This window comes from Agelaius tricolor, unplaced genomic scaffold, assembly GCF_023055355.1.
Source record: "Agelaius tricolor isolate 1412-34295 unplaced genomic scaffold, bAgeTri1.0.p SCAF_4, whole genome shotgun sequence".
NCBI lineage: Eukaryota > Metazoa > Chordata > Aves > Passeriformes > Icteridae > Agelaius > Agelaius tricolor.
Window position 1 is genome coordinate 49,410,516 of NW_027269264.1, and position 23,980 is coordinate 49,434,495.

General features: G+C 51.8%; 1 protein-coding gene across 3 annotated transcripts in view; it reads left to right on the plus strand.

Annotated features, from left to right (window-relative positions):
- LOC139589526 (C-C motif chemokine 19-like) overlaps positions 1-23,771 on the plus strand; it is a 36,406-nt gene extending 12,635 nt beyond the window's left edge. For 2 of the 3 annotated variants that reach the window (XM_071425971.1, XM_071425972.1), the window contains 3 exons: positions 21,363-21,489; positions 21,598-21,781; positions 22,098-23,771. In XM_071425971.1, coding sequence (XP_071282072.1) covers positions 21,363-21,489; positions 21,598-21,766 — 296 coding nt within the window. In that variant the 3' untranslated portion in view covers positions 21,767-21,781; positions 22,098-23,771. Of the gene's footprint in view, positions 1-19,367; positions 20,868-21,362; positions 21,490-21,597; positions 21,782-22,097 lie in introns of those variants that run through there. The other variant, XM_071425970.1, reaches the window with a different exon arrangement.
- Positions 23,772-23,980: the final 209 nt, after the last annotated feature.

A 23,980-nucleotide genomic window follows, 5' to 3' on the forward strand; every position in this document is an offset into this window, starting at 1 on the left:
CAGGTGTCTTGGGCTCTGTGCCAAGGTCTCTGAGCCCCCTGGCAGGGCTCTTGGCAGTCCAGGACAGCCAGAGGGCTGTCCTGAATTCCGACAGTGAACCTTTCTGGAGCAGTGCAGTGGTTCATGGGGAGGTTCCACTGGCTGCTGCCCAAATTCCTGCAGGTGGTGACTGGCCCCTGAGTCCGAAGAGCCTGGCTGAGCCAGAGCAGGTCACACATCAGCAGCCCTGCGAGGCTGACTCATGCCCTGCACTGCATCCCTTGCCCACCAGTGCCTGGTCACTACCATGGCTGCAGTGCTTCCTCTGGCTGCAGTGGGGCTGCTGCCTCAGCCAGGACACCAGGCACCTCTGCCCTCACTGCTCCAGAATTTGTCCTGCTCCTTCGCCCAGCCTGGCCACTCCTGTGGAGCACAGCTGAGCCTCACTCCCCTGAGAGCCTGAGCAGCACAGACCTGAGCCAGGGAGAGCAGCCCCTGCAGAGCTGGGCTCTGCCTGCCCCTGGGATCTCTGCATGGCTCACAGCCCCTTGGGCCTGGACGGTGTAGGTGGCACTGGACTGGAGAGACTGGAACTGTGGTTGTGGGTCATGACTGTGCTGGTGCATAGATTAGTTGGTGTGCTCAGCAAAAAAAAAATGGGGAGCACCTGCCAGAAAGGAGCTGGTTGGCATGAGCAGATGCAAATGGGAAGTTGGGAGGTATAAAACTGTGAATGCTTCTGGGAAATATGCATGGCTGACCATAGCAATGATGATAATAAGGAGGTACTGCAACAACACATCCTCATCTTTTAAATCTATTTCCCAAAAGAAAGAAAATGCTGTTATGCAAGAAAGGAAAGCAATGTCTGTATTCAGTGTTTGGGAAGAAGTAAGGAAGACTGTGAAACATTTTCCAGTTTATCAGGCACTGTAGGGGATGCTAGAAGACACACACCAAGGGCAAATATTTCAAAAGTAGCTGCCTGCATAAATTGTACCCAAGAGCCCTATAAAATGGGCTGAAGGATGTTAGCTGCAATAGTCTTTATTTCTTTTACAACTGGAATTTCCCTGGTGCTCCCAGGAGGTGCTGGGGCTGACAGGCCTCTGCTGAGTATCTCTCTGCTCAGGCCTCCATGTTCCCTGAAGCACAGAACATCCTTCATGTGAGTCAGGCCCACAGAGATGACGCTGCTCTTACTACAAGCATCTTAAAAGAAGACTGGCTGCTCCCTCTTTCTGGGAAAAGCGCGAGCAGAGTAAAGCAAAGGCAATGCAATTCCCACATGAGGTTTTAAAGGGTAATAGGGACACATCCCATGGGAAGGGAGACCCTTTGTCTAGCTCTCCACTTCTGCCTTCTCCATCCTTGTGAGAAGCTTGTGGAGAGAGATCACTTCCCCCTTGACATGGGGACACCCCGTGTCTTGCTGCTGGGAGACAGCATCTCTTTTTGGTGTGCATGGATTTTAATGGGGCTCCTCTTTTTTTTAGCCCTTTGGAGGTTTGACCATGAGTCTGCAGAATTGTCCCCTACAAAGAAAACCTCCTAATAGTGCTTAGTTGCTCCTTCTTGCCAACCTGCTTCACAAGACAGGCCTCCAGAATAACTTCCAACTTATTTTGTCAATTCCACAGCTTTTTACAACCTTTTCTGGTCATTTCCTGTGCTACAAAAGGTATTCCAGGTACCTAGAAAATGCAATGGACGTGGGAGTTCCTTTGAGAGTTTGGAGACATCAGGTTGCCCTGAGCTGGGGAGAAACAGGAGGTGGCTTGGGACAGTAACCATCTGTGAGGAAGTGACACCTGCCAGGGTATTCCTCTGGGACCAGCTCTGGACTTGATGACGTTCAGCATGATAGGAAATGAATATTAAATGACTGTAGATGAAATCTGCAGGCACAAGGAGACGAGCAAGATGGTAAAACATGGCACGGACTGGGCATCTACACAGCCACCAGTGAGACCTGGGGCTGTGAGAAGCTCATCTGAATGGCTCCCTCAGGCTGGAGGCTTTTTGAGACTGAGGAGAATGCAGCCTGCAGCTGCTCCATTCCCATCAACATCCAAAGAGGAAGGAAACCTGGTTCTTCTCTGAATCTGTTGTCTGCAAAAGACCTCCTCCACTGCTTTGCCCTGTGAAGTTTTGGGCAACATGGAACAATGGGGCTGCAGCTATTCTGGGCATCACTCACAGGTTCTTTGAACACACAAAAGTTCACCATCCTTTCGAGGCTGCCAGAGCAATAGTTTTGGCAATACCACTGAGCTGCTAAAAGGTAGAAGGGCTCAACTCTTTTGTGCTGATCTCAAGAAGTCATTGCTCTCCTTTGCTGACCTCTCATTATGCCACATCTGGCTAATGTGTTCAGATTTCAGTTCCCTCAGTACAGGAGAAACATTGATAAACTGGAGCGAGTTCAGCAGAAGGCATTAAAATGGCTTGGGCTGGAGCTCCTGCCCTAAAGGAGAGGCTGGGGAGCTGGGATTGTCCATCTGTGAGAAGGGATGGTTTGGGGGAGACCTGAGAGCAGCTCCCCAGCATCTGTGGGTGGATTATTTAGAAGATGGAGCCAACTGTTTAATGGAGGTGCACAGTGGGGGACATGAGAGAGAGAGATCTAACTTGTAGCACAGGAAAATCATCCCCATGGGCACAGTCACATGCTTGAAGAGGGGCCTGGAGAGCTGGAAGGATCTCCAGCCTTAGATGATGTCAAGATGCAGATGGACATCCTGTGCAAACTGGCCCAACCAAAGTGATTCTGTGATTCTCTGATCCCACTGTTTGGTATGGAAGGTTGGATTTGAGACCTTGTTTGGTCTGTGAGTTCCTGAGGTGGATTTGTCAATCCCTGAAGGCTTAGGAAGGAGAATGGGAGATGAGCAACTGGAAGTGGTCTTGTGCAGAGCAAGCCTGAAGGAGGATGGGGAAAGCTGGATACTTGGTGGGACGACAACCTGGTCTACCTCAAGCTTGCTCTACCACCAGTCCCCAGTGCCTCATCTGAGACTGGAGAAGAATTGGCTTTGGCAAGGACCTGCTTGGAGCACAAGACTCTTAGAGCTGGTGGAGAAAAGCAGGACCAAACAGCAGAGGGAGTCAGATAAGTTGGATAAGAAATAAAGCCAACTTCCATCATATGCTTCTGGATTTGGACTCATCCAATATGCTCTTCTGCCAGCTCCAAAGGAGATGGGAGAGGGGAAATTAATGGGGCTGCTTGGAAAGCATTTGCAAATGCTTTGGCCTCGTGCAGAGGGCTGTGGGACAAGGCTCTGAGAGTGATGTGGGGCCGGGGTCCTGAGCAGGGCTGGGGGCTGACTTGCTTGGGTGCTGGCAGCCAGAACTACCTTCTAGGGGAAAAAGCAGTGGGATGCTGACGTCTGCATCAGGAATGGAGCAGGGCATGAGGTTACGCCTACGCCTCAGAGGAAGGAGGCTGTAAATCAGGGAAGGGTAGTGTGCACAGGGCTAGGAAGATGTCTGGGCTGTCTCAGCATCTGGTGGGACCCGTGTTCCCCAGTGATTAATGAAGGAACTGCTGAGTCTGGATGAGGTGATTAAATGTGCACAACAAAGCCACCAGTCACGGCGGCCAGCTGGCAGGGACAGCCTTGGGCAGCTCTCTCATCCCTGGATGGAGTGGCTGCATTCCCCCATCCCTCGAGGATGGTCCCTGGCTCTGCTTGCCCCCATGCACTTACCCTGGCATTAGCTGGCCTGGCTCAGAGGCCTCTGACAGAGTGTGCAGACGATTTGCCAGCCCATGCAGGGATGTTACAGTGGTGCCACTGCATCCTGAGCATCACCTCAGGACAACACCATCACTCTGCAGTAATAAAACAGGAGGAACCAATGCAAGAGAGTCTTCTGAAGCTACAGGTGATCCCTGGTTTCTTGGCTGAGAGACCAGGGGCTGCAGCTATGGGGAAACCAGCAGGGAAAAGGGACAAACAGAAAGGCCACTGCAGTTTGTCTGGGTCACAAAGGTCACAAAGCTGGGAAGTTTTATCTGTGTGCTCTCCTCTGTTTACAATTATCCTTGGGGTTACTTTACTTTTATCCTTTGGGTTACTAACAGTCCATGGATGAGGGGCTCACCCCTCCTCCATGGACTGTTAGTAACCCAAAGGGCTTCTCCATCTGATCATGTCCCCGTGATTCTCTGGGATGATTTTGTCCTCCCAACTAGTAAGAAACTGTTGTCTATCCTGCCATGGCTCGGAGAGAGAGTATTCATCAGTGCTGTGGGTTCACAATGTCTCATGGCCATTTTGGGGTCTCCTCTGGAAGCTTTCCTGACTGGAAAACTCATGTTTTTCAACTTTCACCCATATGGCTTTCAGGAACATTCTTATTAAAAAAAAAAAAAAAAAGGAAAAAAGAAAAGATAATAAGAAAATTAGAAAAAAACAATTGCAAGTACTTCTAGTGTTTTTTCCTCTGATTGTGTTCCTTTAATTAATTAAGCTGTTTGTCTCAAAATCTCCGCTCTAAATCTGAGCTATGTTTCTGGTTGAACTGACCAGATTTTGAGTCCAAGTTGTTCTGTTTGTATTACCGGCAAAACTTTGGGTTCTCATGCCTGGAAGACATCACACTGGGAACAGCTGGACGAGCTGAAGAGGGGACGGGATCTTCTGTATCTGAGACACCGCAGATGGGGTACTCAGGGTCCTTGCATCTGGGTCACCGAGATCTCTGGTCACCTTGTGCCCTGCCAAGATCCGGCTGTGCTGAGCCTGAGCTTCGTGTGTGGCGGCAGCAGCACAAGCTCTGCCTCTTGCCGGCCTTCAAAGCTGCCCACGGTCAGGCAGGGGAGGTCCTGGCATGGCTGCAATCAAGGCCAAATGTAAATTCCCTCAGCCTTGTGTTGTACTGGCCTTGGGGAGAGTGAGTGGGCTGGTGGCAGGGAGAGGAGGGAGAGAAGGACAGACCTCCCCATGCAGCATGCCTGGAGCTTGTCAGGCTCATTCGGGTCCCTGTGCTGGCAGGAAAGGGGTTGTGAGCTCTGCTCCTGCTCTGGTGTTGGCACATCTGTGTCCCCACAGCTCGTGGGCATCAGGCCAGAGCATTTTATCCCACTGTCATGCTCTTGCAGACAAACTGCCCAAAGAAATGTCTCCCTCACCCCAAAACCAGCAATACTGGGGGACCTTCTGCACCATGCTGGGGGAAAACATCACATTTCAACCACAAGGCCCTCTTGCAGGAACGGTGATGTTCTCTTTCCTCCCCAGCTCCCACTTGTGTCTGTTCCTCAGGACTCAGGGGTGATGTTTCCCTACTGCTCATCCTACACTGCAGTCCATCAAGAACCCCAGATGGCTGCACTCCCTCCTTTCTCCGTGCAGTCACAGCAAGGCCAGCTGCAAGCTGCTTGCTTTATGGAGTGGCAAACATACAAACATGGTCTGGGGGTCCAGAGTGAACCCTCAGCTGGTGAGTAGAGAGAGGACAGCCTGTTTCCTCTGACAGGGACAGAGGCTTTGCCTCGGAGGGAGGCTGCAGAAGCCTCAACACACAGCTGGATGGATGCAGAATGGCTTCTCTGTGGTGTTGGCTTGGGGTCTCTGGGCCACAGAGGTTTGAAGGCTGCAAAATCTGGGGTTGATCGAATAATGAACAGCTCCAGGCAGCATCTACGGCCTCCAGGCAGGAGGAAGCACAAGGACAGGGGAATCTGTGTGGAAGGACTGTGATGGAGGCTCTGCTTTGCCACTGAGCCCTAGAGGACGGTGGGCTGCCCCCTCCTGAGGGGTGAGTGTGTTAATGTGCTCAGGAGGATGGAAGAGACAGCTAGCCAGAGCTCCTGGGGCCACACGGGACACTGGGGCCCAGGCTTCTGGGGAGATGTGTTACGGACGTGAATCCTTTCTGACAGCTCTGGGCATCTTTCCCCCAGCCTTGCTGTCTCCCTTTTCCTCCCCTTTGCGGGGCATGTGCCTGGTGACCCTTTGGTTTGCAGTGTCCCCAGGCTGGTGGCTAACTTGCCTGGGATAGCACCCAGCCCTTCCTGGGAATTCCCTTCACAGATGCCACAGTGTTTATTAGCCCGTGTGCTTGTGAGTGTGGCTGCAAAAGCTGCTTGCAGAAACAGGCTGGAACTGTTTGCAAACCTTCCAGGCTGGGTCTTTGCCTTAATCTCTGTGATTAGCTCAAATGGAAAGGAACAGCTGGGCAGCTGGCGAGCTGGGGAAGTGGGACAAACATATGTGAGATCCAAAGCTTCCCAGAAATTGCAGTGTAGAGTTTAGTGCCAAGGGACTGGAAGGACAGCTCTTTATGGGGGCATCCTTGGCATAGGAGAAGGGAGCAGGTACTGTGTTTGCCCAGCAGATGCTCTGGCATCCATGGAGGGAGGGGCAAGAGAGCCCTGGCTGGGAAGTGAGGACAGAAGGTGTGGGTACCACATCTCCCCTTGTTTATTGTTTGTCTGGGCTTCTGTTTAAATGAGTTGGTATTTAAAGCTGGAGGAGACCAGTGGGTTGCTCAGTCTTAGCCCTGCACAGTGCAGATCACAGACCACTGTGATTGCTTTGGGGCAGGAGGTGCTACTGCCTTCACAGAGACCCATAAGGGATGCTGCTGATTCCCCAGTGGGCTTGGGGTAGGCCTGGGCTGCAGGTCCACCACCTGTAGTCCTCTTGGCAAGCCTCAGGCCGGCACTCCAGAGTGTCTCACAGTCCAGGGACTGTGGTGGAGGTGGATGAACCCTGCACAGTGTTTCAGGGAGGTCTTTAAAGAGAGGTTTTGGGGTATAATGCCAGAGACAGGCTGCACTCACCTGAGACAAGCTCCTCTAATGTCCCACATCACTTTCTTTACCATATATAAAATTACTGTTTCAGCAAAACATGATGAGGACAGGCACCAGCCAAGTCTCAGGACAGTGGGAATTTCCAGAAGATTTAGAAGAAAATGTTATGCCAATATTTGACAGGGGTACAGGGGCGACTAGAAGGATGGTGCATGTGTCTGGTGAGGCACTTAGTCCTCAGCACTCACTCAAGCTGTGCGAAGTCTCTGGAAATCAAAACGCTTTAAATAAGACAGAATTTTTTCTGGAAGTCTCTGTGTGACCCAGCAGATCCCAAGGCAGATAACATCAAGTGGGAAGGGAGAACAACTTGACCTCCAAGAGCTGCTTGGATGTTTGAAGCATTACCCTTATCTTTGAAGAGCTCTTGCCAAGGCGGCTGTGTGCGATCTCAGCTGTGCACTCCACTCAGGCTCATTATCCCTAAGAAATGCTTAGTGTTTCAGTTCACTGTGATATGTGGGCAATTGGAAATTTCATTAGTTTCCAGGAAGATCTATTATCCCAGCCAGTGAGAAGCTAACATCACGGGGATGGAAGGTGAAAAGGCACTTAGAGAGACTGGAGGAGATTGGGTTAGTGTCATGGGGCTGATGGTGGCACCTTGGGGTCCTGTTGGGGTCCCCTGAGCAGAGTTTACTTTCATGAGAAGCTGGAAACTGGCAGAGGCGTGTGGTTGAATGTCTCTCTGTACCAATCTCCCTCTTTTAAGAGTGAAGTGTCTTATGTGTTTTCAAGCACTTTTGCATTTGTGCTCCAAATCCTGCTGCCCAGATCTGACCAATCTTTACATTGCTGGTGCTGTCCTGGCACACAGTGAGACAGCTGAGGTGGCCACACAACGTCTGCAGCAGCAGCAGGGAGGGAGTCCCTCACACCAGGTGTGTTCAGGGTGTGCTGTCAGACGGCGGGTGTGGCTGTGCTGAAGACTGCATCCTCATTTCCTTCTCCTGAGTGCTGCCACTGCCACCCCTCCAGCAAGGGCAGATGTGGCGCTGCTGGGGTCCTGCTGTTAGGAAGGGGAAATACAGGTAGGGCTCCAAAGGGAATTCTGCTGTCAAAAAAAGCATGTGGGGCCATTTCATGATTCTGGAGGCATGAGACGAATTGGGGTGTGTGTGTCTGTGTGTCTGTGTGTCTGTGTGTCTGTGTGGGGTTTAAAGGTCCTGATCTGGAGCTCTAAACCCTACAACACTGCCAGTGGTTATCATGGATAACCATACCCTCTGTCCATCCTGAAGCAGCAGGAGATGTTCTGAACTCTTCTTGCCTCTTCTGCCCTGGATTTTCTCTACAGCATTGAGTTTCCATCTCTGGAAGCTTTGGCTGATGTATCATGAAAGGATGCTACATTGCGCAGTGAGGAGGGAAGACAAGTTTGGTTTCCCAGGATTTTAGTGCAAATGTCCTTACTCTGGGCAGCTGGCATGTAGCTCAGCAGGGGAATGGGCTCTGTGGACCCCTCAGCAGTCCTACTTCCAGAGGTGGGAGCACAGGGTGAATTCAGGGAGAGCAGGAACATCCCCAGAGCTTTCGACACCGCACTGGCACACAGTCTTCTGCTGCTAGTTTGTACATCTTCCCACTCTCCCTCCAGGGAGGCTGTTTTGCAATACTGGCAACTCTCACAGAGACCTTCAGCACTGGAGCAGAGCCATTTTGTGCAGATGGGAATTAGGGCCATGGCCTTTGTGGTCTTTCTAGGAGCACAAAATTCCCATCCTGATTACAACCACAATCACTTACTGGTGGGATACATGGGGCATAGTCTGGTCTGAATCTCATCTTGGCAACCTTGAGCTCCTCCAGACTCCTGCAACCAAGGGTGGGGGGCAAGACCCATAGAGGGTGGCAGCTATGGGACCCCTGTTCCAGAGTGCAGGACCCCTTGGGATTGTTCAAGGACACCCGTCAGCTGGGCCACCAGAGACAGACCAGCTTGGAATGCACAGGGATGTCCCTCTGTCCAGTGGGAACATGCCACAACAGCCCTGGATGTGTTGAGACCACCACGCTGCCTCCATCACCCTCAGCCAAGGGGAAGGGCCCCGAGTGTCTCTCTGAGCTCTTTGCTCAGGGGATCAGGAGGGAAGATGCACCCACCAGCCCACAGGGGGAACACTGAGCCAGGCAGAAGCTGAGCCCTGGAGTTTGGTGTGGTGGTCCAGGAGCAGTGGGAGGGGATGGAAATTCCCTCTGGGACTGGGGATCACACGAGTGGCTGTTTACAGCAAGGGAAGAGCTGTAGGGCCAGAAGCTGGGTGACCTCCTGACAGTGTCTGCCTGCCAAAGCTCTGGAGACACATGACAAGGATGGAGACAGAACACACCAGTCCATCAGGACAGAGCAGCTCTGGCCTATGGGAAGTACCAGATAGGCCAAAGCAGATTTCTGTTACATCTTTCCAGTTTAGAGAGGAAAGATTTGTGCTCTTCTTCAGAAGAGCTGCCAGCTTACCTCACTGTTTTCCAGGTAAGTTCCTCTCTCCAGGGCAGCTTGGTCCTGTGGAGTGAGAAGCTGCTCATGATTTGGGAGCACAGGGGTACAGTGGACATTTGGGTCAGGTTCATCCTGATCTCTGACCTGATGGTACCACCTGAGGAGCCTCGGGCTGTCTGGGGATTTGGAAATATTCTCCCATCTCCACAAATGACACCAGCTCTCCTTCCCTGGGAAAGGTGTGAGTCCTTAGCTGCCCATTGTAGGATTTCTTTGTGATAAACTAGATGGAAGTTGTACCTGATGTTTCTTCTTCTGTGGACTGTTTGTCATGGAAACACACACTCCTCTGAGAGAGCTCATCAACACAGTTACTGTGGGGAACAAATTGTTTTCCCTGGCCAAACAGAGCGAGGGAGAACTGCTTACAGCTCTCTGGCCTGGCTCTGCAGCTTTGAGATAGCAAATGGGCTTGAATATTGTCATGGGATGAATCTGGTGGGACACTATGTGTTTGGGTGCCTGTGAAGGCAGCACACCAGCCTCCTGCCCCATTAGAGACATGTATTAAAGCTTCCTGGTGCCACAAATGGAGGTTCTAGCTTGGATATGAGCAGCACAGAATCATAGAATGGTTTGGGTTGAAAGGGACCTTAAGGATCATCTCACTCCAAATGCCCTCCCCTAGAGGCAGGGACACCTTCTACTGGACCAAATTCCTCAGAGCCCCATCCAGCCTGGCCTTGAACGCTGCCAGGGATGGGATATCCACAACTTCTCTGGTCAACCTGTGCCAGGGCTTCACCTCCCTCTTCTGAATATCAAACCTAAACCTACTCTCTTTCAGTTTGAAGCCATTCTCCCTTGTTCTGTCACTTCATGCCCTTGTAAACTGTCTCTCTCCATCTTCCTTGTAGGCTCCCTTCAGGTACTGGAAGGCCACAATTCTTTTGAGCTCTCTCTTTTGCAGACTGAAAAATCCCAGCTCCTTCCTCATAGGAGAGCTGCTCCATCCCTCTGATCACCTTGGTGGCCTCCCCTGGGCTCTCTCCAGCAGGTCCCTGTCCCTCCTGTGCTGGGAGCCCAGGGCTGGATGCAGTGCTCCAGGTGGGTCTCAGCAGAGCAGAGCAGAGGGGCAGAATCCCCTCCCTGCCCTGCTGCCCACGGGGCTCTGGATGCAGCCCAGGACACGTTTGGCTCTCTGGGCTGTGAGTGCCATGGCTGGGCCATGTGCAGCCTCTCACCCACAGCACCCCCAAGCCCTTCTGGGCAGGGCTGCTCTGGGGCTGTTCATGCCCAGCCTGTGCTGGTACCAGGGGTTGCCCTGACCCATGTGCAGCACCAGCACTTGGCCTTGTTAATCTTCATGATGTTCCCATGGGTCTACTTCTCAAATCTGAATCCCTCTGGATGGCATCCTCTCCTTCAGGTGTGTCCCTCCTCATCCTTTTTTCACTGTCTTATCCCATTTTTTTCCTGAAAGGTTGAGTCCAAAGCTGGGTGGTGTCAGCAGTCCCCCCAAAGCTCATGTGCAGAAGTGCATATCAGCTCCTGTTTGTGCTTCCCCAGTGTTTGTTGCAGACACATTTTGTAAGTACAAGTTATTTTGGCCACTGAAATTACTGATCTGAACACACTGATGGACAGCAGGGCTCTCTGGGCTGTGCTTACAGAAGAGGAACGGATTGGATTGATCGTGTTGATGATAGCTCCTGGCCTGTGGTTGGACAGGCTGAACCTAACCATTGCTCCCATCTTTCATATCTATCAAATTAAATCTCCCTGACTGTTGTATCTTGACCTCAGTGGCAGAAGAAGGTTGGCTCTTGCATTTCGTGCTTACCTGAGGCTTCCACAGCATCATGTGTATTGTTGGAGTGTGAGGCACTAACCATGAAATGGAAAGGTATTAATGTGACATGTGGCAGATGTACTGGTTTTATTGAGATAAAGGCCTTCTTGGCACCCAGTGTGGTGCTCAAAGTGTTTGAGATAATGACAGATTTGATTGGAATGTGTTAGACTGAGTTTGTATCTGCATTGTCATTTAGCTGTCAGCGGGCAGAGCTCCTGTGCTTGCCATGGGGTTTGCTTGTAAGATACTACAGTATCTTACATATACTGTATATATCTATATATATACATATAGATATACACACTCACTGGACCCTAGTGCTTCTCAGTGGCTGCTTTTTGCTTTAGCAGTTTGCTGCAGTGCTGTGCAGCTTGTCACCTTCCTGTGCCTGTGAGCATTCTGATAACATTCATGCCAATGGGCCTGGGCTGGCAGATGGCCAGTGCTGCTGCTCTGGGCAGGCTGTAACTCCAGTGGGAGCTCCTAGAAAAGGGATTAAGGGATGGATTAAGGGATTGTGACCCGTAGATGGAGTCCCTGGAGTGTGGATGTGGTGCACCCCAAGGTGTCAGTGGCCATGGGTATCTCCATGTTGCAGCAGGTACTCAGTGAAGCATCAGTGGCCATGGAAAAGGCCAGGCTGGAACACCTCTAGGGCCATAAGTGTCTGCATATCACAGAGGGTTCTCCCCTAAAGGGATTTTGGCCCATGGGTGAGTCTATGGCAGGGCAGGGGCATGGGGAGGGGCTCATCACAGTGTTATCAGAACTGTTGTCACTGTCACCTCTTGTTCATCACCCTGAGAGACCAGGGGTGGAAATTGTCACCTTGCACTGTGGCAAACTGGGATCTGAGTTGCATGTTGTGGGAGTTTCTGTATCAGGAACCCCCTGAGCCAGTGGAGGACGAGCCTCACAAGAAGCAGTGTAAGTGCAGCTGTGACCCCATCTGAGCTGTCTTTGGTGCCCAGTAACTCCATCCAACACAGTCCCTCTCCTGCCCCAGTGACCACCATAGAGATGGAGCCCAAAGTCATGGACTAAGTGAATTCAATGGTCATTTTGTAGATGTTTTACCAGGATGACCAACAGACTAAGGATCGATGCCTGTTTATAAGTCGAAGGATGGGAAAAGGGAGAGGAGACAGTTAATGAGGAGGCATTGGGGGTGTGGGACCTGAGCATAACCTAAGTGGTATCAAATAAGGGGTGAAGATGGTACTGGTTTTATCCAGGAAATAGTAAATTTTCTTCATAATAGCTCATATGGTGCTGTGTTTTGCAATTGTGATCAAAAACAGTGTTGATAAGACAGGGATGTTTTTGTTATTGCTGAACAGTGTTTGCATAATCTCAATGCCTTTCTTATAATTTGGGAGTGCATGAGGAGTAGGGAGTGGATACAGCTGGGACAGCTGACCCCAACAGATCAAAGGTGCACCCCATACCAATGGTGTTGTGGTCAGCAATAAAATGTGGGGAAAAGAAAGAGGAAGGATGGGTTTTCAGAGTCACAGCGTTTGTCTTTCCAAACAGCCACCACACGAGATGAAGTATTTACTTCATCAGCATGATGAACACTTTCCTGGAAGTGGTAAACACCTGCCTCTTGATGGGATGAAGTGAATTAATTCCTTATATTGTTTTTCTTGTGCATGCAGCTTTTGCTTTACCTATTAAATCTTCTTTTATCCCAAGCCACAAGTTTTCTGACTTTTACCCTTCTGATTCTCTCCTCCACTCCACTTGGCAGGGAGTGAGTGAGCCATATGTTTAGCTGCTTACTGGGGTTAACCCACCAGAGCTCATCAGCCTTTTTTAACTTAAGGCAGTGTTACTGCAGGGCTGTGGTGGAAGGGTGAGGCCACTGCTGTGAGTTCACAGAATCACAGAATGGCTTGAGTTGGAAGGGGACTTGAAAGATAATCTCATTCCAACCCCCCTGCCATGGACCTTCTATTTCCTCTAGACCAAGCTCTTCAGGCCCCCATCCAGCCTGGCCTTGACCATCTCCAGGGATGAGGCATTCACAATTTTTCTGGGCAACCTGAGTCAGTACCTCACCACCCTCACAGTAATGTTTTTTTCCTAGTATCTTATCTAAACCTACTCTCCTTTCATTTGAAGCCCTTCCCCCTTGCTCCCAGTTGTTGGTGGGACATGTTCTGCCCAAGTCAGCCTTGAACCTAAGAGCAGGGAGAGATGGGAACAGGCAGAACAGTTTTTATGTCTGAAATCCCATGGGGAGATCTTGATCTGGCCTCATCTTCCTACTGAGTGGAGAGAGAAACCCAAAGGGAATGGGATAGGCCACATCTGCCAAAGCTGTGTCCTGAGGGGCTTCAGGGGCTGTGGTATTTGTGTAAGGAATCTGCTGTTCCATGGGAGGCAGCTGCAGGCAATGGAGAGAGCAGCACAGAATTATATGATCACAGAATAATTTGGGTTGGAAAAGACCCTTAGGCTTATCTCATTCAAACCCCTTTGACGTGGGCAGGAGCATCTTCCACTAGACCAGGTTGCTCAGAGCCCCATCCAGCCTGGCCTAGAACACTGGCAGGGATGGGGTATCTACAGTTTTTCTGGGCAACTTGTCCTTAGGCTTCTCTCCCTGTCCACTGATAAATGCCAACCATACCAGCTGGCCTCACAAACTCTTTATTGCCTTTATAACCTTGCCTTGGGGCACCATGTGGGGTTTACAATGCTGCTAACTATCACAGGGATTTTCAGTCTTCAAGCAGAGTCCTGCACAGCTGGAAATTGGGGCTGCAGCCCTCATGGTATTCCTGGTGGGAAATTTCCCCTTTGTGCCTGTGACCACAGTCAGCCAGCTCTGGAGGCCACGGAACTGCACTTATTCTCAGTTTGGCAGCCATGAACCCCTCCAGATCTCTGCAGCAAGCACGGTCTGCTCTGCTGCCAAGGCACTGGGGTGCAGCCATCGGTGGGCATGGTGGTATGTCTGCCCTTTGACCTGATGCCTGAGCCAGATACCATCAAAGAGAATCTCTCCAACTGTCTGGCTGACTTTTCCAGAGCTGCCATTGCAGATCTGTGTGGCCTTGGCATGCAGCTGCTGCCAGGAGGTGTCACAGCTTCTGGGCCTGCAGCTCTTCCCTTGCTGTAAACAGATGCTTACCTGATCCCCATTCCCAAGGGGAATTTCCAGCCCCTCTCACTGTTCCCAGCCCCTCACACACTGCCTGCAGCCACCTGCTGAACCACAGATCCTGGCTGGCTGCAGCCTCTCGAGCAGTGTCCCAGCTCCAAACAGTGTTTTTCCCATGTTTAGGCATGTGTCCTCTGCATCCTCCTGGACACACCCATTTGGTGATGCCAGGTCACACACCCAGTATTGACTCCCCATGTCCTTGGTGTGCCTGGGTCAGTCTCTGCTCTCTGTGTGCTTGGGAGGAGGTTGCTCTGCATTGTGCAGGTCTTCTGGATGGTGCAGGGTGTCCCCTTTGTGTAAGTCCTGTTTGCCTGGTGCCAAAATGACCCTCAGGTCAGTCCTCATGTCTTATAGTGCTGGCCTCGTGGTGGAGCCAGCTGTTGCCAAGATCTGAAGGCTCTGTTGTTCTGCCCTACTGCTCTGAATCACTGTTCATGGCCAGTTTGATTAAGCTTGGGGTATGTAACTTATCTTTTAACTATATCCATGCAGGAAGAGAATTGGCCCCTGCATAGCTGAGCTCCCAGAGCCCCCCTACCCACTTCCCTCTCTTCCAGCAGCTGTTTCCTTTCTGTGCAGGCTGCTGGGAACAACTTGGCCAGCAACTACTCAGGTGCCCTCCTGGCCCTGGTGCTCCTTGGTGCCAAGTCCTGATGCTCATAGCCCATGAAATGGGCAAGCACCATGGTGGGACTCTGACTGGTGTTGGTGCCTGGCACCTCCTCCTGCTGTGGGGCTTCATCTCCTTTCTCTTTGCTTTCTCTGCTGTTTGCCTTTTCTACTGCTGCCTGGGCATTTGGCAGCTGCTTCCTTGGCTGGGGTGTCTGGCTGAGCTGCCACAAGGAGCAGAGCCCTTCTCTGGAGTTTTCCAGTTTTGGCTGAAGCATATCTAGTTCCTAGTTTATGACTTGTAATGTCTTCTGCAAAATCTCCAGAGCCTTCTCGATGTTTTCCTTCATCTTCATTTCCCTTTGGCTGTCTTTAATTCTTCTGTCTCCACATACAGCCCCCTGCCACTGCTGAATTCACTGACTGTGCCAGCTGCTATTTCCTCTGGTTCAAGCTCACAGGGAGGTGAGCTCGTGCCAGAAGCGTGGGGCAGAGTGGGCTGCCGGGCATCTGCAGAGGGGCTCTGCCTGGTGTCACAGTCCCACACCCCAGGAGAGAAGGAGCAGTTTCCTCTCCAAAAAACCACTCAGACAGCTTTTTCCCCAGCAGCTTCTCAAGTCTCTGTGAATTCACAGTGTAGGAGCATCGGGGGGTAGGACGGTCGGGACGGACGGAGACGAGAGATCCCTGAAGCCAGGTTGTGGAGCTTGTGGTTTGTTGCAGAGGGCCTGGGTGCAGGGCCCTGCTGGGAGCTGCCAGCCACAGCTCAGAGCAGGACTGAGAGAAGAGAGGGGTAGAGAGGATGAGAGGGTAAGAGAGTAAGAGGGTAAAAGCATAAGGGAGTAAAAAATGTAAGAGAGTAAAAGGGCAAGAGAATGAGGTTCCCGCTACAATACAATAAATCTTCTTCTGTGTTGAATATTCTAATTCTCACTAACCAATCTAGTACAAGATACAAATCCTATAGCATTTACATACAGCCTATAAGAATCATTACATTACCATACTGTGTTACATTTTAAACCCTAAAAACTCCTCTTTGGACCCCTTCTGCCAAGCTGGCAGGGTCTGCTCTGACCCTTGGACCTGTCTGCAAGCAGAGGGTATTGTTTCATCAAAAGGGGATTACCTTCAGCTGGCCACACCATTGTTTTCCAGTTGTTCAGTAACTGAGGTATCTCAAACTTGCTCTCAATCTTGCTTATAGTTTCTATATTTTCAAAATCTTTTGCCAGACAATCATATTTATAAGGCTTTCCTGTTTCATCTTCCCCAACACACAGGTCAGAACAATGCCTTCACACGCATCCATCCCAGACAGAGCCTGTCCAAGCCGGCCATCTCCCACTGCCCAGAGCTCCATCCCGGCTGGCACATGCCGTGCCCTGCTTTGGGAGCTGCTGCTCCCCCTGCCCTGAGAGGATTCATCTCCACTCGTTACATCTCCACTTTCACTGAAGGCTGGGTTGGTGCCAGTAGTTTTCACTGAGTTTTACACTTCCATGTGGGGACACATGGGATTTCTGGGTGGAGTATTGATGTGCTTCCTGTATTGAGGGAAGAGATGGGGCTGTACCTGTGGTTGGTGGAAGGGATGAGGACTAGCTGAGCGGGACACTGTGTTTGGAGGACTGTGCAAGCAGTTAAACCTCTCTTCCATGAGGTGTTTCCCACCCTCTGCCTTGTCCCCTTTCCCACACAATTCTTGGCCACCCCATGGGGGTCTCCGCCATGCCACAGAGGGACAGGCTCTGAGCCATCTCCCCTGTATATTCTATGCATAGTGCATGCTCACAACTGCCACAGTCCAAAGGATCCCATGTGCCTCGATCAGGGGAGCTGAGAACTGAGCAATGCTGACCATGCATTTTCCATGGGGGCACAAAACTTGCCCATCCCTTTGATTTTGGGTCTGAGCAAGCACTGTGTGCAGCACTGCACACTCTGCAGAGGGAAGAGAGCACTGCTCCAGGGTGCAGGATCTGCCCAGGTCCCTCTCATCCTGTTCACTTAGCCCCTGAACATTTTCAGCATCCTGCCTTAAACCTGAATCACTCTGCAGGGATGCTTGCAACCAAAGGTTAACACGCACCAGGCTGGGGAATCAAGTTTCTATCTGGGGAAGCAAAGAGTGTGTGTGGGGCAAACTTTTCAAGGCTGAAGACTCTCTCCCGGCCCAGCTGGCTCCAGCATCCCTGCACTCCCGGGGAGCTGTTTCCTTGCCCTTCTCAGCATGTTGTGCTCACCCTGCTCTTCCCACTGGCCTTGCTGAAGGCCGGGGACAGCGCAGCAGCCAGCAGGCAGCCTGCCTGGCTCGTGTGCCGCCGGCTTCCAGCAATTATTTCCCGCATCCCAGGGAATGTGCCGCTCTTTGACATTTCTATACGTATTGCCTGGCAGCCGGCTCCCCTTCCCAGACACGGGGGCTTTCCACGCTGGGCTTTGCAAAGTACCTCTGTGGAATCGGGGCCTCTGCAGGCAGGAATGTGCTGGTCAGCGGGTTGAACTGAGCCGTGCGACCCTGTTCCTGTTAGCAGTGACTGTAACTTGGAGGCAGCATCCACAAGGATTTGGAAATTCCCAGTCCCACTGGTTCACCCCTTTTGATGCCTTCAGTTTGAGGAACATTTGCTCCCAGCCTGGAGCTGCCTGGGAAGCAGACCCTGCAGTCTGGTTAAGTGGGAGAGAGCTGGAGGCTTCTGCAGTGCTGGTGGTCAGCCCAGGCATGGATGAGTGGAGGGCTCAGGAGAACAGATCTCCTGGCAATATGGGTTGAGGTGCTAGGAAACTGTGAGGCTAGAAACCAAGGGATTAATCCACACATGAACCCCAGGTCCTGGAGCTCTGGTGTTCTGGTGCAGGTGCAAACGTTTGGGATGGAGGCTTGAGAGACCTGTGATGGTTTTATTGCCTGGGAAGGCGTCACGAGCAAGGCAGTGAAGTGACCTTTGCTATGGTCCCACTGTTTCTGTGCACTCTGTGCGGGGACACCACAGTCTCTGCCTAGGACACCCTCCCTTCTTCATGCACTCTGGAGGTTCCTCCACCACAGGGATGCAAAGGGCTGGAGCTGGGCTGCCTGAGCATTCAGGTAGCTGGAGGCATCATCATACAAAGCCTTGCTGCAATGGCTCTGCACAGTGTCAGACACAGATCCTCTGGTCAGAGAGGGATTCTCTGTAGCTGAGATATCTCAGAGGGCATCCTGCCTGGCTGTGCATCCCTCCCTGTGTCTGCCTCCATCCTGCACCTATGAGCTATGGAAAAAGGTGGTCACTGCAGGAGCCCAGGTAAATGAGGAATGGATTATGTGCAGGAAATTGTGCCTACCCAGCTGCTGGAGGTTGCTGGTGTTTGACACCCCTAAAAAACACTGTCAGTTCCTCTGTATCCCAAAAGTTTGGTCATCCCTGCAAACAGGGATGCTCACTCATGTCTCATTGCCAGAAGCTCCCTTCTTTTTCCTTGGGCTGGGGAAACAAGTGACAGAGTAAGGCACATCAAGAGCAAGGAGTGAAGGGAGATGGTCTGAGGGAAGGGAGGCAGAAGGGGAGACAAGGCATGGACCCCCAGACTACTTTCCAAGGGGCCCTGCTGCTCCAGCATGCAGGTGTGTCTGCAATTGCCAAGTAACCGTTTCCCTCCTGGGACCTCTCCAGCCACCTTCCCTGGAAAGAGTGAGAGTCTGCCCATGCAGATGCTTTGTTAGAGGTGCAAGTCACAGCAACAGGGAATTGCCAAAGACTGATGCCTCTGGGAAGGAAAACACGTGCCCTGACCCTACTCAGCAGCTCAGACCGTGTTTGGGGCTGGCCTCTGGCCAGAGGTTGCTGCTGTGGTGTCTTCAAAACACTCAGAGTGCCAGGGACTTTCCAGGAGCTTGCTGCCTTAGTGGGACATCGACTGGTCAAGGGAGGAATATGGGCTGTGTGCTGGGACTGCAGAGCTCCCCTGGGCTCCTTTATGAGCACCCAGGCACTGCTGTCTGGGGAGGTTGCACAATAAAGGGCTGGAAAGGCACTAAGTGCCAGCATGGCTCTCATTTTCTGCCCTGTCCTGATGGCACCAATGCTTTGGGATTAAGGGGATAGGTGATAGCACACAGGATGCCTCTGGGAACTCCTTCCCCATGCTGCCAAATACCCTGGGGAGATGCACCTGCAGACAACCTGCTACTGCCCAACCTGCTGCTTGCCTCAGGCTCTGCTGCCCGACTCCACAGCAGCCTCTGTGCTGCACAAGCGTGTGGGGATTTGCCTCCCCCCATCTGGGTACCCCCTGAATAGGATCTCCCTGCATGAGGGATGGAGGAAGCCCCAGGAGTGCAGCCCTGGCACGCTGCCCCACTGTCCTGGAGGAATGCTGCTCTCCTGGCTGGCAGTTGTTGGTGATCCATGACTCCAGCACTGCCTTCTCCCTGCTGAGGGGAACAAGAGAGTGGGCACCTTACACAGCTCTGCTTTCTGCAGCAGCTGGGACTTTGGGCTTCTCCCGGGCTGCTCGAGGTCCTTGATGACTGTTTGTCAGGGTCACTAACAGAAACTGGTGTTACAACCCAGCTCCCAGGCAGCAGGGCCCTCGAAGGTGTTTGATCCCCACTATCCTTGGTTAGACTCCATGAGAGCTGCCCATTCCACTGGGGCTCCTAGGACACAGCTGGCATGAGTACTGGGACAGAACCTGTCCAAGGAGCTGGACGCCAGGGTGAGTGAAGAGGGGCTGTTAGCAGTGAGTGGTGAAGGATGGCAAGGGGGACTTCTTGCTGCTGGGGGCTATCCAGGGGGGCTGGAGTGGTGCTGGGGCTCTGGAGCAGGATGAGCGGCAGCGACACCAGACCCATCACAGGAAATTCCATTTAAACAGTGAGCAAAATGTTTTCAACTTGGGAATGTATCAACCACTGGAACAGGTGACCCAAAGCAGCTGTAAAACCACCTTGGTCTCTTCCAGATCATGCTCTAGTGATTACCTGAAAAATGTCTGACTATCCTTTCCCCACAGCAGGACTGGTGTCACACTAGCTGCTCAGGGCTTGGTTCAGTAACAAGAGCCATCTCTTTGGATGGCTTTTATCGCCACAGGAATTTCCTGTGGGGTCCTGTTCAGCTCTCTGGGTTCACTTCTATGTGGTCCCCATCTGTCCAGCTATGTCCAGCTGCACAGGGCCGTGTCATGCTGCTGTGGGTTTTCATGTCCTTGTCAGCACATTCCTGCAGCTAGTCAAGGTCCCCACTCACCCCAGCTCCCCACAATTTGATATCAGCAGCAAAATATGATGGGCTGTGCTGTTTTCCCCAGTCTGGCGCTCACACATCCCAGCCCTACAGCTCTATTCAGCTTTGTTCAGCTGGGTTCATCCCCAAGGCAGCCAGACACAGATGGGTGCTCATGGGGAAGGGGTGTGGGCTCACCCTGAGCCACTTCTCACCTACTATTTGTGTTGGTGGTTGGCTTGGAAGCAAATCACCAAATGGGGGAGCAAACCAGGTTGACTCCTTGGTTTCTCTGAAGGCTTGGCCACCTTCCAGGATCCATTTCATGGGAATAAACACCAGACCCTCTGAGAGCAGGTAGTGGCAGGTTGTGAGACTGTGTAGGAAACTGGAGCCCACAAACCCATCTAGCTGTGATGGGATCTGCATCTCCAGCATGTCCCCTACCTGGCACCCCCGTGTGATGGGCAGCTGGGAACAAGACAGGACGTGTCTGTAAAGGGGGGCTTGCAGCTTACAGGAATCCCCACCCTCTACTCGTGCATCACCCAGCCCTTGGCCGGCTGGTGGGCTGCCTGCCAAGCTGTCCGAAAACGAAAGCAAGGAATGCACAGATAAATAGGAGCAGCCTCAGCACGAGGCAGCAGTGCGTGTCCTGCTCCCAAGACTTGTCCTGCTCAGTACCCGTGGCAGCACCATGGCTCTCCGCCCCTTCCTACTGCTGCTGCTGCTGCTGGCTGCCTCCCTCCTCATCGCCCAGGCTCAAGGTGAGGGGCAAGGAGCCTTCCTGCCTGCTCCTGCTGGGATGGGGAAGGGTGTGTGGGTCCGCAGTGAGGTGTGTGCAGGGTGTGGGGTGGTGTTTGTAGGGCCCTGGGGTGTGCAGGTGTGTGTAGGGCTCTGTGTGTGCCTGTGGCATTGGCTGGCAGGGCTTGCTTGGCTTGGAGTGTGTCTGTGTGCATGTGGCTGCTGGGCAGCAACACCCCAAGCTGAAAAGAACAGAATGATGTTCAGTACCTTTTCAAGGAGCTTCTCTCTGCCTCAGTTTCCCCGCCACCACTCTCAGATGTGGTGTCTCGTATTCCTGGGGCCAGGTCTAACCTGTAGCTGGGCACTGGGGTTCAGAGCTTCCAACCCCACATGGTGCCCAGAATCGCCCTGATCCATGACACCAAACAAACCCTGTGCTGTCAGCTGGCATTCTGTGCTGAAGGTGTCCTGACTCACTCATGATCCCTAATCCCACATGCCCTCCTTGCTCACAGGCTTTGGAACCTCAGCCTTGGACTGCTGCCTGAAGCACAGACCTTTGAAGAAGGAAATCCTCGGTGGTGTGGTGACATCCTACCGCCACCAGGGACCCGAGTCGGGGTGTTACCTCCGTTCTGTTGTGTGAGTACTCTGTGGTGGCCAGGACCACTTGGAACAGTTTGTCTTCAGACAAACCCTTCCCTGTCCTCCCTCTGCTCCCCGCTGAAAATCTTTCTGCTGCTCCCCCAGGCTCATCACCAAGAAGAACAGGAAAATCTGTGCCTCTCCCACTGAAGACGCTGTCCTGAAGTTGATTCAGAAGCTGGACAGGAGGGCCAAAAATGGCAAGAACAGGAAGAAAGGGCAGACCCAGCGTCGCAGGGACAAACCCAAGAAGCAGAGGCAGCAGCAGGTCTAAGTCAGGCCTGAAGAGGTAGGTGAGGGGGGTGAGTAGAGTGAGGGTGCTGCACCCCATTCTAGATCCTTCTCGGTGGGAGGGTGGGCGTTCAGCTCCAGGTGCAAAGCCTGGGAGAGCTGTCAGAGCCGTGGCTGGAGCACAGAGGCACTTAGGGAACAACTCTCTCCTGGTTTGTGCTTGCCTTGAAATTAAATTTGTTTCTGGAGCCACTGGGGTAAGGCAATGCTCGGGGATGGGCAGGGCAGGTCACAGTAGGGAATGGCCCCCAGCTGGGGTGGATGATCTGGCTGAGACCCTCTCCATCTCACCCCCTCCTCCTTGCCTTTGTCAGGACGGATGCCTTCCCACTGGTGACTGACCCACGGCAATGGCAATGGACACACAGAAACCACACACCCAACCACCCGCCAGCCCGGGGCGGGGATGGGGCAGCTGAGGAGGATTCCCTCTGCCCCAGGACCTCTTTGTTGCTGCTATGCCTCACGCAGAGATCCCCCAGCACCTGCAGTGCCTGGGCGATCTCAGCAAAGCAGGCACCCAGGTCCTCACTTGTCCCATATCCAAATAAGTGGGGACCTGGGCAAGGGAGCTGAGCCACGTCTCTAGAGGAAAGTGGACATGCTTCCCATTCAATGGTAGTTATGTAGCCTAGCTGGATAGATGCTTTTCCTATGACTTTTTTTTTAGGGGATATTATACATTTGTATTTATGTTTGAAAACTGTGCTTTCATTCAGTCTTCCTGAAAGGCTTTACTTCTCTCTCCTTATGCTTCACAAAGTAGCCTTTATGCTGCAGGCTGGATTTTTTGGAAGATTTCTCTTATTTTTCTACCAAATAAACTGTGGCTGCATTTTATTTTCCTCTCATCTCTTTGCTCCTTCTTGGCTTGCAAGGCATGGGGAAGCAGGCAGGTCCCAAGTCCTAAGGTCCTACTTGAGCTGCTTGCTGGGCGCTTTCTGCAGAGCAATTAACAGCAGCTGAGATGGAGAGTTGTGGGGTAACAGTGTGTCTGGACTGTTCTAATCTTTCAGGTTTTATGGCGCACTGTTGCATTGTAGTTTGTATAAAGATAGCCACAATTTGTCCCTTTGGTTTTTTCATTTTCTTTTTTAGGTACAACGTTTTTCCATGAAATCAGAACTAATTGTTCAATTTAGTGGAATTATACCCTTTTAGCTCCCCTGGCTACAAAATTGCAATGAAATTAGAACAAATTGTTCAGTTTAGTGGAATTTCACCCTCTTCTTTATCTTGGCTTTGCTTGTGTCAGGGTTTCAGACACTATTAAGACAAATTCTTAGTTTTCTGGGAAAAAAAAAAAACCCAGCAACCCTCTCACACATATTTACCAAATCTGAAAAGCCCACATGGTGAAAAACACATGTGAGGCTGTGAAGGTGGGGGAATAGCAGATTTTGTAGAATTTACTGTAGATATCCTGCAGCCATTTGAGAGCAGCTCTATCCCAAACATTTAGTGAGAAAAGTCAGTGAGTAGAGGATACCTTTAGGTGAGACTGCAAGTAGAGGTGGGACAGGCCCCTGGGACAGGGGCTGGGGGAAAAATGGCATCTCGCTGTGCTTGCAACCCGCTCTCCCTGGCTGAGAAGGAGCAAATTAAACAGCTGTGCTAGAGCCACATTGCTATCTGCTTGTAGAGATTTTGAACATGGACTTTGGTCAGTAAAGGTCTATTAAATCATATAAATGCAATAATAGGATTTGCAGAGCTTAACAGTATCAGCATGGGCAGTGTGTTTGTTGGAGTAAAGCTTATAGCTGAGTGTTTTTACCAAGTATGTATCTGGTTTGATTGCTTTATTAATAGGGCATTTAGGTTTATCATTTTAAGGCTGTGCAAAGTAACTGTGAAGTCCAAGATCCTGGCCCCGAGCATGCGACAGGCACTGAGCTGTCTCCTCCTCCACGCTGAGCACCTGGCTGTCTGCCAGACCGGCTTTTGGACAGGATGTGTGGCAATAAAATGTATTCTTTGTAACCAAATTCATTTGTTCTGGCTGTTGTGATGGGCTTTGGTGGGGTGGGAAGGGCTGCATGGCGGGGTGTTCTCCTGCCCCACTCACCATCATCCCCCAGGTCCAGGCTTTTGCAGTGCTCCCATGTGATGCATCCTTGGGTGCTTGGGCTGGGAGCTGCTGGCACAGGGGAACAGTGCAAGCCCCCTCTCTTGTAGTGGTGATTCCCAGCCAGGT